The sequence below is a fragment of the Staurois parvus genome, unplaced genomic scaffold (assembly GCF_062004578.1).
Source record: "Staurois parvus isolate SC_StPar_1 unplaced genomic scaffold, SC_StPar_1.0 ptg000168l, whole genome shotgun sequence".
NCBI classification, from domain to species: domain Eukaryota; kingdom Metazoa; phylum Chordata; class Amphibia; order Anura; family Ranidae; genus Staurois; species Staurois parvus.
This window is the reverse complement of record NW_028317964.1, coordinates 201,427-216,339: the sequence shown is the minus strand read 5'-3', so window position 1 is coordinate 216,339 and position 14,913 is coordinate 201,427. Positions and strand designations below refer to the sequence as shown.

Genomic DNA, 14,913 nt, shown 5'->3' with positions numbered 1-14,913 from the left:
ACTGTGGGCCCTGTGCGCTCGCGTTCCGCTGCCATGGCAGCAGGGGAGGGGTGGGGTGGTAGGAGCAGTGGCAGCTCCACCAGCAGCAGCTGCCTCAGTCTGCAGTCGATGATGAGTAGCTTTCTTCACCAGCGCATTGAGGAAACTACTAACCAGCCGCAGCAGCAGCAGCATCAGGTGGACCTGGAGCAGGACCTCAAACAACAGGCTTAGGCCTACTTGGACAGCACCCTGCCAACCGAGGTAGACAATCCCCTTGACTACTGGGCAACGAAACTTGACCTTTGGCCCCAACTAGCTGAATTTGCCCTTGAAAGGCTGTCATGCCCGGCCAGTAGCGTGGCATCGGAGCGCGTGTTTAGTGCGGCAGGAGGTATTGTAACTCCGCGGAGGACACGACTGTCCACCCAAAGTGTGAAGAGACTCACGTTTGTGAAAATGAATCAGGCGTGGATTAGTCTGGATTTCAAACCACCAGTTCCTGACACAACTGACTAAATCTGCCATGAATCATGCCCCAAACATGTGTCACTTTCAGGTCTCCTCACACTGCTGGTGTGTTCCATTTTTTGTCATAGGGTGCTGGCAGATTACAGGCCTCCCATTGCTGCTGCCAGGCCCGTAATCTGCCATGGGCCCCTGTACCACCTCCTCATGCTGCTGCCAGGTCCAGAGTCTCTCATGGGTCCCTGTACGGCCTCCCATTGCTGCTGTCTCCATCGCCACACTCTGCCATGTGCCACTTTCAGGTCTCCTCACACACTGCTGGTGTGTTCCATTTTTTGTCATAGGGTGCTGGCAGATTACGGGCCTCCAATAGCTGCTGCCAGGCCCCTAATCTGCCATGGGCCCCTGTACCGCCTCCTCATGCTGCTGCCAGGTCCACAGTGTCTCATGCCATGTGCCACTTTCAGGTCTCCTCACACTGCTGTTGTGTTCCATTTTTTGTCATAGGGTGCTGGCAGATTACGGGCCTCCCATTGCTGCTGCCAGGCCCGTAATCTGCCATGGGCCCCTGTACCGCCTCCTCATGCTGCTGCCAGGTCCAGAGTCTCTCATGGGTCCCTGTACGGCCTCCCATTGCTGCTGTCTCCATCGCCACACTCTGCCATTTGCCACTTTCAGGTCTCCTCACACACTGCTGGTGTGTTCCATTTTTTGTCATAGGGTGCTGGCAGATTACGGGCCTCTCATAGCTGCTGCCAGGCCCCTAATCTGCCATGGGCCCCTATACCGCCTCCTCATGCTGCTGCCAGGTCCACAGTGTCTCATGCCATGTGCCACTTTCAGGTCTCCTCACACTGCTGGTGTGTTCCATTTTTTGTCATAGGGTGCTGGCAGATTACGGGCCTCCCATAGCTGCTGCCAGGCCCCTAATCTGCCATGGGCCCCTGTACCGCCTCCTCATGCTGCTGCCAGGTCCACAGTGTCTCATGCCATGTGCCACTTTCAGGTCTCCTCACACTGCTGGTGTGTTCCATTTTTTGTCATAGGGTGCTGGCAGATTACGGGCCTCCCATTGCTGCTGCCAGGCCCGTAATCTGCCATGGGCCCCTGTACCGCCTCCTCATGCTGCTGCCAGGTCCAGAGTCTCTCATGGGTCCCTGTACGGCCTCCCATTGCTGCTGTCTCCATCGCCACACTCTGCCATGTGCCACTTTCAGGTCTCCTCACACACTGCTGGTGTGTTCCATTTTTTGTCATAGGGTGCTGGCAGATTACGGGCCTCCCATAGCTGCTGCCAGGCCCCTAATCTGCCATGGGCCCCTGTACCGCCTCCTCATGCTGCTGCCAGGTCCACAGTGTCTCATGCCATGTGCCACTTTCAGGTCTCCTCACACTGCTGGTGTGTTCCATTTTTTGTAATAGGGTGCTGGCAGATTACGGGCCTCCCATAGCTGCTGCCAGGCCCCTAATCTGCCATGGGCCCCTGTACCGCCTCCTCATGCTGCTGCCAGGTCCAGAGTTTCTCATGGGTCCCTGTACGGCCTCCCATTGCTGCTTTCTCCATCGCCACACTCTGCCATTTGCCACTTTCAGGTCTCCTAACACTGCTGGTGTGTTCCATTTTTTGTCATAGGGTGCTGGCAGATTACGGGCCTCCCATAGCTGCTGCCAGGCCCCTAATCTGCCATGGGCCCCTGTACCGCCTCCTCATGCTGCTGCCAGGTCCACAGTGTCTCATGCCATGTGCCACTTTCAGGTCTCCTCACACTGCTGGTGTGTTCCATTTTTTGTCATAGGGTGCTGGCAGATTACGGGCCTCCCATAGCTGCTGCCAGGCCCCTAATCTGCCATGGGCCCCTATACCGCCTCCTCATGCTGCTGCCAGGTCCAGAGTCTCTCATGGGTCCCTGTACGGCCTCCCATTGCTGCTGTCTCCATCGCCACACTCTGCCATTTGCCACTTTCAGGTCTCCTCACACTGCTGGTGTGTTCCATTTTTTGTCATAGGGTGCTGGCAGATTACGGGCCTCCCATAGCTGCTGCCAGGCCCCTAATCTGCCATTGGCCCCTGTACCGCCTCCTCATGCTGCTGCCAGGTCGACAGTGTCTCATGCCATGTTCCACTTTCAGGTCTCCTCACACTGCTGGTGTGTTCCATTTTTTGTCATAGGGTGCTGGCAGATTACGGGCCTTCCATAGCTGCTGCCAGGCCCCTAATCTGCCATGGGCCCCTATACCGCCTCCTCATGCTGCTGCCAGGTCCAGAGTCTCTCATGGGTCCATGTACGGCCTCCCATTGCTGCTGTCTCCATTGCCACACTCTGCCATGTGACACTTTCAGGTCTCCTCACACTGCTGGTGTGTTCCATTTTTTGTCATAGGGTGCTGGCAGATTACGGGCCTCCCATAGCTGCTGCCAGGCCTCTAATCTGCCATGGGCCCCTGTACCGCCTCCTCATGCTGCTGCCAGGTCCACAGTGTCTCATGCCATGTGCCACTTTCAGGTCTCCTCACACTGCTGGTGTGTTCCATTTTTTGTCATAGGGTGCTGGCAGATTACGGGCCTCCCATAGCTGCTGCCAGGCCCCTAATCTGCCATGGGCCCCTATACCGCCTCCTCATGCTGCTGCCAGGTCCAGAGTCTCTCATGGGTCCCTGTACGGCCTCCCATTGCTGCTGTTTCCATCGCCACACTCTGCCATGTGCCACTTTCAGGTCTCCTCACACTGCTGGTGTGTTCCATTTTTTGTCATACGGTGCTGGCAGATTACGGGCCTCCCATAGCTGCTGCCAGGCCCCTAATCTGCCATGGGCCCCTATACCGCCTCCTCATGCTGCTGCCAGGTCCAGAGTCTCTCATGGGTCCCTGTACGGCCTCCCATTGCTGCTGTCTCCATCGCCACACTCTGCCATTTGCCACTTTCAGGTCTCCTCACACTGCTGGTGTGTTCCATTTTTTGTCATAGGGTGCTGGCAGATTACGGGCCTCCCATAGCTGCTGCCAGGCCCCTAATCTGCCATTGGCCCCTGTACCGCCTCCTCATGCTGCTGCCAGGTCGACAGTGTCTCATGGCATGTGCCACTTTCAGGTCTCCTCACACTGCTGGTGTGTTCCATTTTTTGTCATAGGGTGCTGGCAGATTACGGGCCTTCCATTGCTGCTGCCAGGCCCCTAATCTGCCATGGGCCCCTATACCGCCTCCTCATGCTGCTGCCAGGTCCAGAGTCTCTCATGGGTCCCTGTACGGCCTCCCATTGCTGCTGTCTCCATCGCCACACTCTGCCATGTGACACTTTCAGGTCTCCTCACACTGCTGGTGTGTTCCATTTTTTGTCATAGGGTGCTGGCAGATTACGGGCCTCCCATAGCTGCTGCCAGGCCTCTAATCTGCCATGGGCCCCTGTACCGCCTCCTCATGCTGCTGCCAGGTCCACAGTGTCTCATGCCATGTGCCACTTTCAGGTCTCCTCACACTGCTGGTGTGTTCCATTTTTTGTCATAGGGTGCTGGCAGATTACGGGCCTCCCATAGCTGCTGCCAGGCCCCTAATCTGCCATGGGCCCCAATACCGCCTCCTCATGCTGCTGCCAGGTCCAGAGTCTCTCATGGGTCCCTGTACGGCCTCCCATTGCTGCTGTCTCCATCGCCACACTCTGCCATGTGCCACTTTCAGGTCTCCTCACACTGCTGGTGTGTTCCATTTTTTGTCATAGGGTGCTGGCAGATTACGGGCCTCCCATAGCTGCTGCCAGGCCCCTAATCTGCCATGGGCCCCTATATCGCCTCCTCATGCTGCTGCCAGGTCCAGAGTCTCTCATGGGTCCCTGTACGGCCTCCCATTGCTGCTGTCTTCATCGCCACACTCTGCCATGTGCCACTTTCAGGTCTCCTCACACTGCTGGTGTGTTCCATTTTTTGTCATAGGGTGCTGGCAGATTACGGGCCTCCCATTGCTGCTGCCAGGCCCGTAATCTGCCATGGGCCCCCGTACCGACTCCTCATGCTGTGACGTTGCAACAAGGTGGAATTCAACCCTACATATGTTAGACCGCCTTTACGAACAGCGAAAGGCCATCACAGATTTCCTGATGTTACAAGCGGATAAAGGTACTCCCTGTGTAACTTAGATGTCAGCCATTGGCAGCTCATGCGTGACACCTGCGCTTGCTCAGGCCCTTTGAGGAGGCCACGCTATTCGTGAGTCGGCAGGACTATGGGATGAACGACGTCATTCCTCTGTTGCACGTCCTGGAACAAATGCTGTTAACAATGGCTGGTCAGGGTGTGGTAGACGTGGCGCACAGATCTCAACGCCACATGACCCCTGTGGGGGCAGGACAGGAAGAAGAGGAGGAGGTAGAGGAGGACATTTGTGCTCAGGAATTATTGAGTGAAATGGGTGGTTTTTCCACTCAGCGGACAGGAGTGGAGGAGCAGGAGCATCTGGTAGAGGAGGAGGAGGAGGAGACAGAGGACCCAGACGCACCGTGGCAGTATGCTGTGGAGATGGAGGCAGGGAGTCCCTCGCATTCCTTGGCACAAATGGCCCATAGCATGCTCGCTTGCTTGCGTAGCGACAGCCGAATAATAACCATCAGACAGAGGGATGACTTTTGGCTGTCCACCTTGTTGGACCCTCGCTACCGTTCAAAAATGGTGGCCTTTTTCACACCTGCTGAGAGGGAGGCCAAAATAACGTACTATAAAAACCACCTATGTAGTCAGCTGGTCTCTGCCTTTCTGCGCCAACGTCCATCCTCAGACACTGTGGGCCCTGTGCGCTCGCGTTCCGCTGCCATGGCAGCAGGGGAGGGGTGGGGTGGTAGGAGCAGTGGCAGCTCCACCAGCAGCAGCTGCCTCAGTCTGCAGTCGATGATGAGTAGCTTTCTTCACCAGCGCATTGAGGAAACTACTAACCAGCCGCAGCAGCAGCAGCAGCATCAGGTGGACCTGGAGCAGGACCTCAAACAACAGGCTTAGGCCTACTTGGACAGCACCCTGCCAACCGAGGTAGACAATCCCCTTGACTACTGGGCAACGAAACTTGACCTTTGGCCCCAACTAGCTGAATTTGCCCTTGAAAGGCTGTCATGCCCGGCCAGTAGCGTGGCATCGGAGCGCGTGTTTAGTGCGGCAGGAGGTATTGTAACTCCGCGGAGGACACGACTGTCCACCCAAAGTGTGAAGAGACTCACGTTTGTGAAAATGAATCAGGCGTGGATTAGTCTGGATTTCAAACCACCAGTTCCTGACACAACTGACTAAATCCGCCATGAATCATGCCCCAAACATGTGCCACTTTCAGGTCTCCTCACACTGCTGGTGTGTTCCATTTTTTGTCATAGGGTGCTGGCAGATTACAGGCCTCCCATTGCTGCTGCCAGGCCCGTAATCTGCCATGGGCCCCTGTACCACCTCCTCATGCTGCTGCCAGGTCCAGAGTCTCTCATGGGTCCCTGTACGGCCTCCCATTGCTGCTGTCTCCATCGCCACACTCTGCCATGTGCCACTTTCAGGTCTCCTCACACACTGCTGGTGTGTTCCATTTTTTGTCATAGGGTGCTGGCAGATTACGGGCCTCCAATAGCTGCTGCCAGGCCCCTAATCTGCCATGGGCCCCTGTACCGCCTCCTCATGCTGCTGCCAGGTCCACAGTGTCTCATGCCATGTGCCACTTTCAGGTCTCCTCACACTGCTGTTGTGTTCCATTTTTTGTCATAGGGTGCTGGCAGATTACGGGCCTCCCATTGCTGCTGCCAGGCCCGTAATCTGCCATGGGCCCCTGTACCGCCTCCTCATGCTGCTGCCAGGTCCAGAGTCTCTCATGGGTCCCTGTACGGCCTCCCATTGCTGCTGTCTCCATCGCCACACTCTGCCATTTGCCACTTTCAGGTCTCCTCACACACTGCTGGTGTGTTCCATTTTTTGTCATAGGGTGCTGGCAGATTACGGGCCTCTCATAGCTGCTGCCAGGCCCCTAATCTGCCATGGGCCCCTATACCGCCTCCTCATGCTGCTGCCAGGTCCACAGTGTCTCATGCCATGTGCCACTTTCAGGTCTCCTCACACTGCTGGTGTGTTCCATTTTTTGTCATAGGGTGCTGGCAGATTACGGGCCTCCCATAGCTGCTGCCAGGCCCCTAATCTGCATGGGCCCCTGTACCGCCTCCTCATGCTGCTGCCAGGTCCACAGTGTCTCATGCCATGTGCCACTTTCAGGTCTCCTCACACTGCTGGTGTGTTCCATTTTTTGTCATAGGGTGCTGGCAGATTACGGGCCTCCCATTGCTGCTGCCAGGCCCGTAATCTGCCATGGGCCCCTGTACCGCCTCCTCATGCTGCTGCCAGGTCCAGAGTCTCTCATGGGTCCCTGTACGGCCTCCCATTGCTGCTGTCTCCATCGCCACACTCTGCCATGTGCCACTTTCAGGTCTCCTCACACACTGCTGGTGTGTTCCATTTTTTGTCATAGGGTGCTGGCAGATTACGGGCCTCCCATTGCTGCTGCCAGGCCCGTAATCTGCCATGGGCCCCCGTACCGACTCCTCATGCTGCTGCCAGGCCCGTAATCTGTCATGGGCCCCTGTTGTCGCTTGTTGGCATATTCTGATCGTTTAGATGCTCCTTCTCCTGCTACTCCTCTTCACGGATTCCGTCAGCAGTCTTTCTTGGAATCCGTTTCCAAAAGACAACAGTTTGCGAGCACGCACCCGACGGTGCAGAAGCTGAACGTCCTCCTGTCCAAGTTGCTGCTGCCAGGCTCGTAATCTGTCATGCGCCCCTGTACCGCCTCCTCATGCTGCTGCCAGGTCCAGAGTGTGTCATGGGCCCCCGTACCGACTCCTCATGCTGCTGCCAGGCCCGTAATCTGTCATGGGCCCCTGTACCGCCTCCTCATGCTGCTGCCAGGTCCAGAGTGTGTCATGGGTCCCTGTACGGCCTCCCATTGCTGCTGCCGGGCCCGTAATCTGCCATGGGCCCCCGTACCAACTCCTCATGCTGCTGCCAGGCCCGTAATCTGTCATGGGCCCCTGTACCGCCTCCTCATGCTGCTGCCAGGTCCAGAGTGTGTCATGGGTCCCTGTACGGCCTGCCATTGCTGCTGTCTCCATCGCCACACTCTGCCATGTGCCACTTTCAGGTCTCCTCACACTGCTGGTGGTTTCCATTTTTGTCATAGGGTGCTGTATGGCCTCCCATTGCTGCTGCCTCCACCGCCACACGAATTCGCCGAATCAGTCGAATCGAATTTTTGAATAATTCGCTCATCTCTACTCTTGATAGTCGTCTCCCCACACTGCTGCTGGGGGGACTTTTTAACATAGGCCTCTGTATGGCCTTCAATTTAAGCTGCTTACGCTTCGCCACTCTGCCATGGGCCCCTGTACCGCCTCCTCTTGCTGCTGCCAGGTCCAGAGTGTGTCATGGGTCCCTGTACGGCCTCCCATTGCTGCTGTCTCCATCGCCACACTCTGCCATGTGCCACTTTCAGGTCTCCTCACACTGCTGGTGGGTTCCATTTTGTCATAGGGTGCTGTATGGCCTCCCATTGCTGCTGCCTCCACTGCCACACTGTGGCTCCACACTCTGGTTTTGGCCCCGTGACTGCCCAAATGAGTGAAGTGTGCGGTGATTCTAAGATCGACGGCACTCATCTGCATGTCATACTGACTGACAGTATTATTTCTCTTCCCCAGCAGACTCCAAGGGCATTTAAATTAAAGGTACAGTGTTCTGCACTAATATAAAGGCTCTCTGAAGCCTAGAAACACCCTTTTTATAAGTTAAATTCGCAGCGAATATATTCGGCTCGAAGCGAATTTATTCGGCGAATTCGGCGAATCAGCCGAACCGAATTTTTGAATAATTCGCCCATCTCTATATGTAATATTTCCCAAATTTTTAAAACCATAAAAGTGTACACACTTGTGTTAGCATCTAGTCCTCTATATTGTGCAGGTAACCATATAATCCTACTTAAATTTGTCCCACTCAGTGTATTTTCAATTCTGACCCAGCTTTTCCCCGGGTTATGGGTCCAGTCAAAAATTCTCGCAATTATCACCGCTTTATAATATCTCTTAAAATCTGGGAGTCCTAAACCACCTCTCTCTTTTATTCTAGTCAGAATATCATAGCGTATTCTTGGTTTTTTATTCCTCCAAATAAACCCCAACAGTATTTTTCTAAGTGTTTTAAAAAAGACCTCTGGGAGTTTAATTGGAATCATTTGGAATTTATATAAAACTTTGGGCACTATTTTCATTTTAATCAGATTTATACGACCGATCCAAGACGGATTTCCACTCCCCAATCTCTTCAACTCTTCCTTAATCTCATTTAAAAGTGAAATATAAGTTATGTACATATTTTTAATTGAAGCGGACAGTTTTATCCCGAGATACTTTAATTCTTTCTCTCGCCAAACAAAGGGGAATTCTTTCTGTATTATTTCTTTTTCACTATTTGTAAGGTTAATATTTAAAATTTCAGTTTTTGTTGGATTAATTTTCAAATTTGACAATTCCCCATATTCCTTCAGAATTTTCATTAAATTTGGAAGTGATATCCGAGGATTTCCAACATAGAACATCAGATCATCAGCGTAGGCCGCTACCTTATGTTCTCTATCTCCTATCTTTATACCCTTATATTTATGTTCTTTCTTATCATCGACAAAAGTGGCTCCAACGATAAGACATACAGCAATGGAGATAAAGGGCAACCCTGTCTTGTTCCATTTGACATTCTGAGAATCTCCGATCTTCTTCCATTAACCATAATAGCGGCTGTAGGCCCTTTATATAAGTTACTAATCCACTTCCTCATTCTATCCCCCAGCCCTATTGCCTCCAGGGTGTCCATCATAAATCCCCAGCTCACTCTATCAAATGCCTTCTCAGCATCGATCGACAGTAGTACTACTGGGGATTTCCCCTTTTTACCTTCCTGTATGAGCAACAGTGATCTCAATCCGTTATCTCTACCCTCTCTTCCCGGTACAAACCCCACCTGATCTCCATGTATCCATTCTGGCATCAAGACCTTAAGTCTATTTGCCAGAACCCTTGCATATAGTTTAGTATCTACATTTAACAGCGCAATTGGTCTATAACTTGCACACTGAGATGGGTCTTTATCTTCCTTGTGAATTAAAACTATATTGGCCTGTAAGGACTCTCCCCTTATCTCCATCTCTCCTCCCAAAGCATTCATGTATGTCTTCAATTTGGGTATTAACAACTTTTTTTTTTCCAAAAAGAAAGCCTTTATTAAGAAAGAACATAATGGTACAAAAGACATGTACAGGGTGCCTAAGCGAAACAGCAGGCACAACCTACAGCGATACAGCAGTAACTCAAACAAGAGAATACAGATCATGATAATGCAATAATACAAAACCCGACTACAATAAGGTTATGCTTGCAACAAACCGGAGCCAATATAGTATAGTATGGGGTGTAATTGCATCTTATAATATCCCCTGCGCTCGTGCTTCGCCAAGCAGGGCTGTAGTGATAGGAAGAGTGGTCATGGCATCTGAACGTAGGAATTGGACAAAAAACTTATGGTAAGGTGGAGAGTTACAAAATCGGCATATATTGCGGTAGGGGCCGTTGATGGAAGTGGGGAGAGTGATAGGATGGCATGTCTAGTGTTCCATGTAGCATAGCAAAGCGAGAGGCGAGAAGAAAAGAGAAAGGAGAAAAGAGAGAAAGGAAAATAGAGAGAAAAGTGATAGAAACAGAAAGAGGGGGATGGGGGTGGAAGGTGAAGAAAAAAAAAAAAAAAAAAAGAACAAATTTGCAAAATAAATTAATAGTGGGGGGGGGGGGAAACATATGGGGTGAGTAATGACAGCAATATCTGGGGTTACTCATGCATGGGGATAGGAGTTAAGCTAACGCCAGAGTCGCGTGGGAAGGGATACATTGTCGAAAAGAGTCTCAGTGCCTATCACAAAAACTACTGTAAAGAAGTAACATCAGCAGGAAAGCTGGACCAAGTCAGACCTGATGGTCCATAAGAGACCTGTACGTAGGAGTAGTTGTGAAGTAGATCCAGCAGGCCCAAATGTGGGAAAATTTAGTGGGAGTGTCAAGGGCCGACGCAATTAGTTCCTCCATGTCTGCCATTTTACCCACACGGAAAAGCCAATCACGAACAGAGGGGGGGCGAGTAGAGCCCCAAAGGACGGGAAGGCAGAGTCTGGCCGCATTGACCATGTGCATGGCCAAAGATCTATGATATTGTCTCTCCGGAAGGGAGGAATGATGGAGGAGAAACTGGGCCGGAGACAGATCCAGAGGCACGGTCGTCACCGATACTACAATCCTATGGACCTCTTTCCAAAACGGTTGAATGCTCGAACAGGACCACCAGATGTGTAAAAATGATCCGTCCGCAGCCCCACACCTCCAACAGGTATTGGGATAAGAAGGATTGAAATGAGAAATTCGTGAAGGGGTGCGATACCACCTCGATACCAATTTGTAACCGTTTTCCTGCGTCGAGACATTAAGGGAGCATTTATGAGAATATTTGAAAACACGTGCCCAGTCGGAATCTGCCAAATTATCATCCAAATCTCTATTCCAGGCCTGACAGGAGGGCAGGGAGTTATAGGCCCTATTCTCAATTAAGAGAGGGTAAATTTCTGAAATCAAATGCTTACGCGGTTCTCCTTTCGAGCAAATATCCTCAAAAGGGGTAAGAGGGCGGGTCCAATCACGGAAAGGTTTATGCGAGAGCAGATAATGCCATATTTGCAAATAAACCCAGAGAGGAAAATCGCGGGTACCCAAGCTTTCACGCAGTTCGTGGAGTGATTTCATCTTGCCTTCGTGGAGAAAGTGTTTGGCCGAAATTTGATCATGCGGCCAATGTTCAGATAAAAAGTTCTTGTGCATTCCAGGGGGGAAGTCAGGGTTGAATTGGATGGAAGTGAGACAATTCGGAGACGCAGAAATAGATGCTGATTTGCAGGTATAGCGGAAGGCTTTCAGGGTAGGGCCTACCAAAGGGTGACTAAGAAGGACCTGAGGCGTATGCTTCAGCGGCAGCCAAGGGATCGAAATCAGGGGTGCGGACGAGAAGGCGTGTTCTAGTTGCACCCAGTCTTTAGAAGCAGAGTGGACATGCCAATCCACTACACGGCAGAGCTGGCACGCCAAATAGTAACGGTGAAGGTCAGGAAGGCTAATACCACCACTGAGTTTAGGGAGAATCAGTTGGGAATAAGCAATGCGCGGGCGTTTATGGTTCCATAGGAATAGAGAACAGAGCCTCCTACAGGATGTGAAGAAGGCAAGCGGTATGTGGATGGGCAGAGTTTGAAAGAGGTAGAGAAGGCGAGGAAGGATGTTCATTTTAATTATCGCAGCTCTTCCGAACCACGAAAAGCAAGGACGGTGCCATTTGTTCAGATCCCCTTGGAGAGAACGAAGAGTGGGTAAAAAGTTCTTAGCATATAAATCATCAGGGTTGCGGGTAAGCTGCACACCTAAATAAGAAAGTGAGTCCCTTTCCCAATGAAACGGGAAACGCGACTCACAATCAGAAACTACTTCCGATGGCAAGGTGATGTTGAGAGCGAAAGACTTGGAAAAGTTAATCTTAAAGTTCGACAAATAACGAAAAAATGCAAAGTCCTTTAGTAAATTTGGCAGAGTAATATGCGGTTCGGCAAGGAAAAGAAGAATATCGTCCGCGTAAGCCGCAAGCTTATATTCCTTATCCGAGACCGCAATTCCTTTGATGTCGGGGTTAGAGCGCAACTTCCGTAGAAGGGGCTCCAAGGAAAGGACGAACAAGAGTGGAGAAAGGGGGCAACCCTGACGCATACCGTTGCCCAAAGGAAAAGAGTTTGACAAATGGCCATTGACCCGGACACGCGCAGTAGGGCCTGAATACAGGGTCATTATAAAATTGAGCATCTTCTCACCCAGACCCAATTGCACCAAAGACTCCTGCAAATAGTCCCAGGCGATCCTATCAAAGGCCTTCTCCGCATCCAGGGAAAGGAAGAAACCGGGAAAGTTAGATTTACAGAGCCAATGTTGGAGGTTGAGGGCCTTAATGGTATTATCCCTGGCCTCCCTACCCGGGATAAATCCAACTTGGTCCAAATGGATCAAGGAGGGGAGCAGAGGAAGAAGTCGATTGGCAAGGATTTTCGCAAAGATTTTAATGTCCACATTCAGCAGGGAGATGGGTCTATAATTAGAAACCTGTGTGGCATCTTTGTCACCTTTAGGAATAACTGTGATATGGGCTTCCAGAAGGCGATTTTTAGGTGGAGGGTCTTGAGAGAAAGTGTTGAATGCCGATAGGAAAGGGGTACCCAGGATGTCAAGGAAAGATTTGTAATAGGCCGCCGAAAAGCCGTCCGGGCCCGGACTCTTACCCGGTTTCATCCGTTGCAAAGCACACTGCACCTCATTCAGTGTCAGGTCTGTTTCCAACGATGCAGCCAAGTCCTCCGAGAGGGCCGCCGGGCCGTGACGGCGGAGAAACTCGGAAATCAGGGAGGCCCTGGAATTGTCAGTGGGCAGAGGGGGATGTTCCGGAGGGAGATTATATAAGGAAGTGTAAAATTGTTCGAAGTGGGTGGCAATGTCAGGGTTAGATGTGGCCATAGTGCCATCAGAACCTCTAATTCTGTGCACCGTCATGCTGGATCTTTGTTCACGGAGAGCTCTGGCGAGAAACTTCCCACTCTTATTAGCAAATTCATAATACAGCTTTTGTGAAAGAATGAATCGTTTCTTAACCACCCTACCCAGTTCAGTAAGAAGTTGTGAGCGTAGACTCGTTAGTTCAGATAAGGTCGACGCGGCCAGAGACCGTTTATGCGCCCTCTCCAAGGAGTGTATCCTGCCCGTGAGGAATTTCAAATGTTCTTGTCTATCTCTTTTGCGCTTTGTCGCCGCTGCAATGAGGAAGCCACGGATAACACACTTGTGGGCTTCCCACAGCGTAAGGGGGGAGATATCAGGAGAGGAATTTAGGGAAAAATATTCCGTCAGATTGGAGCGTATCTCCTGTAAAATAGCGGGATCTGCAAGAAGGGAAGCATCCAGGCGCCAAAATTTCGAGCGAATGAACACATCAGGGAACCGCAAGATCATGGTGATGGGGTGATGGTCTGAAAGAACCATAGGTTCTATCGAAGCAGCATGGAGGAGTGGGAGATCCGATTGCGACAGGAAGAAATAATCTATCCTGGAATATTTATTATGGGGAGCAGAGTAAAATGTGTAGTCTTTCACCGACGGGTGAAGGGTTCTCCAGGAGTCATGCAATTGTAGATGTTGTAGTTGTGTGCGTATTTGCTTAAGGGCCTTGAACGGCAGAAAGGAGCTACCTGAAGAGGAGTCTAACAGCGGGCTAAGTGGGACATTCAAGTCGCCCCCTAAAATCAACATTCCGGATTGGAACCCAGCCAGGGCGGTGGTAATTGAGCGCATGAAAAAAACCTGCTTGGTGTTAGGAGCATATACATTGGCCAGTGTAACAGGTCGCTTAGCACAAAAACCCTTTACAAACAGGTATCTGCCTTCTGGATCAACAAGGGAGTCCGACACCGAGAAAGGACAATGTCTAGCGAGTAAGATGGCAACACCCTTTGATTTGGCTAGAGGGTTAGCAGCATGGATAACTGTAGGGAAATGGAAATTGAAAAGTTTGGGTATAGAATCCTGGCGAAAGTGCGTCTCTTGGAGAAAGACCACATCCGCTTTTTGTTTACGCACGTAGGAGAGCAACATGGAACGCTTCTCGGGCACGTTCAGGCCCTTGGCATTGAGTGAAAGGCATTTCAAGGACAATGATCCTGAGACTGAGGTGGAGGCCGACATGGTAACCCGTCAGTAAAATGCACTAGGGATGAGGGGAAAGGGAAGGGAAAAAAAAAAAACCAAAAAAAACAAAACAAAACCAAAAAAGGGGGGGGAGAATAAGAAGAAAAAAAAAGGGGTGGAAAAAATAAACGGCTTGGGGAAGAGACCCGCTGTTCCCTATGAGAAGAAAAAAAAAAGAAAAAAAAAAAAGGGGGGGGGGGGGAAGATAACTAGGAAAGAGAGTAAGAAGGAGGTGGAAAGAGAAAGAGAAGAAAGAGAAGCAAGAAATGGAAACAAACTATATAGTGAAACGCGCCGTATAGACGATCAGTAGGAGCTCACAGAGCCCACTGTGTGGGGAACGAGGAGGACGCCGAAACGAGAAGAAACACCACCGCTGGCCGGTGGTCACGCCAAAATATGGAATCAGGTGAGAAAATATGTGAAGAGGCGGGAGGAGGTCGGTAGTGACAGAAGGTTTAGGAGGTTCTAGAAAAAACGCGCGTAGGAAGGGTCGCATACCAACTCCATGAAGTGGCAAAGTGTAAGTCATGTGTGGGGCACTAAAGCGCAGGCTGGCACAGGAATAAATTCGGAGAGGCATAAATCAGGTCAAAAAACCGT

General features: G+C 51.3%; 1 protein-coding gene across 1 annotated transcript in view; it reads right to left on the bottom strand.

Moving 5' to 3' along the window:
* Positions 1–14,307, bottom strand: part of STRC (stereocilin) — a 220,205-nt gene extending 205,898 nt beyond the window's left edge. Inside the window, exon 1 of the mRNA XM_089676425.1 lies at positions 11,124–14,307. Within this exon, the coding sequence (XP_089532551.1) occupies positions 11,124–14,307 (3,184 nt within the window). The remainder of the gene's footprint in view (positions 1–11,123) is intronic.
* Between the last annotated feature and the right edge of the window lie 606 nt (positions 14,308–14,913).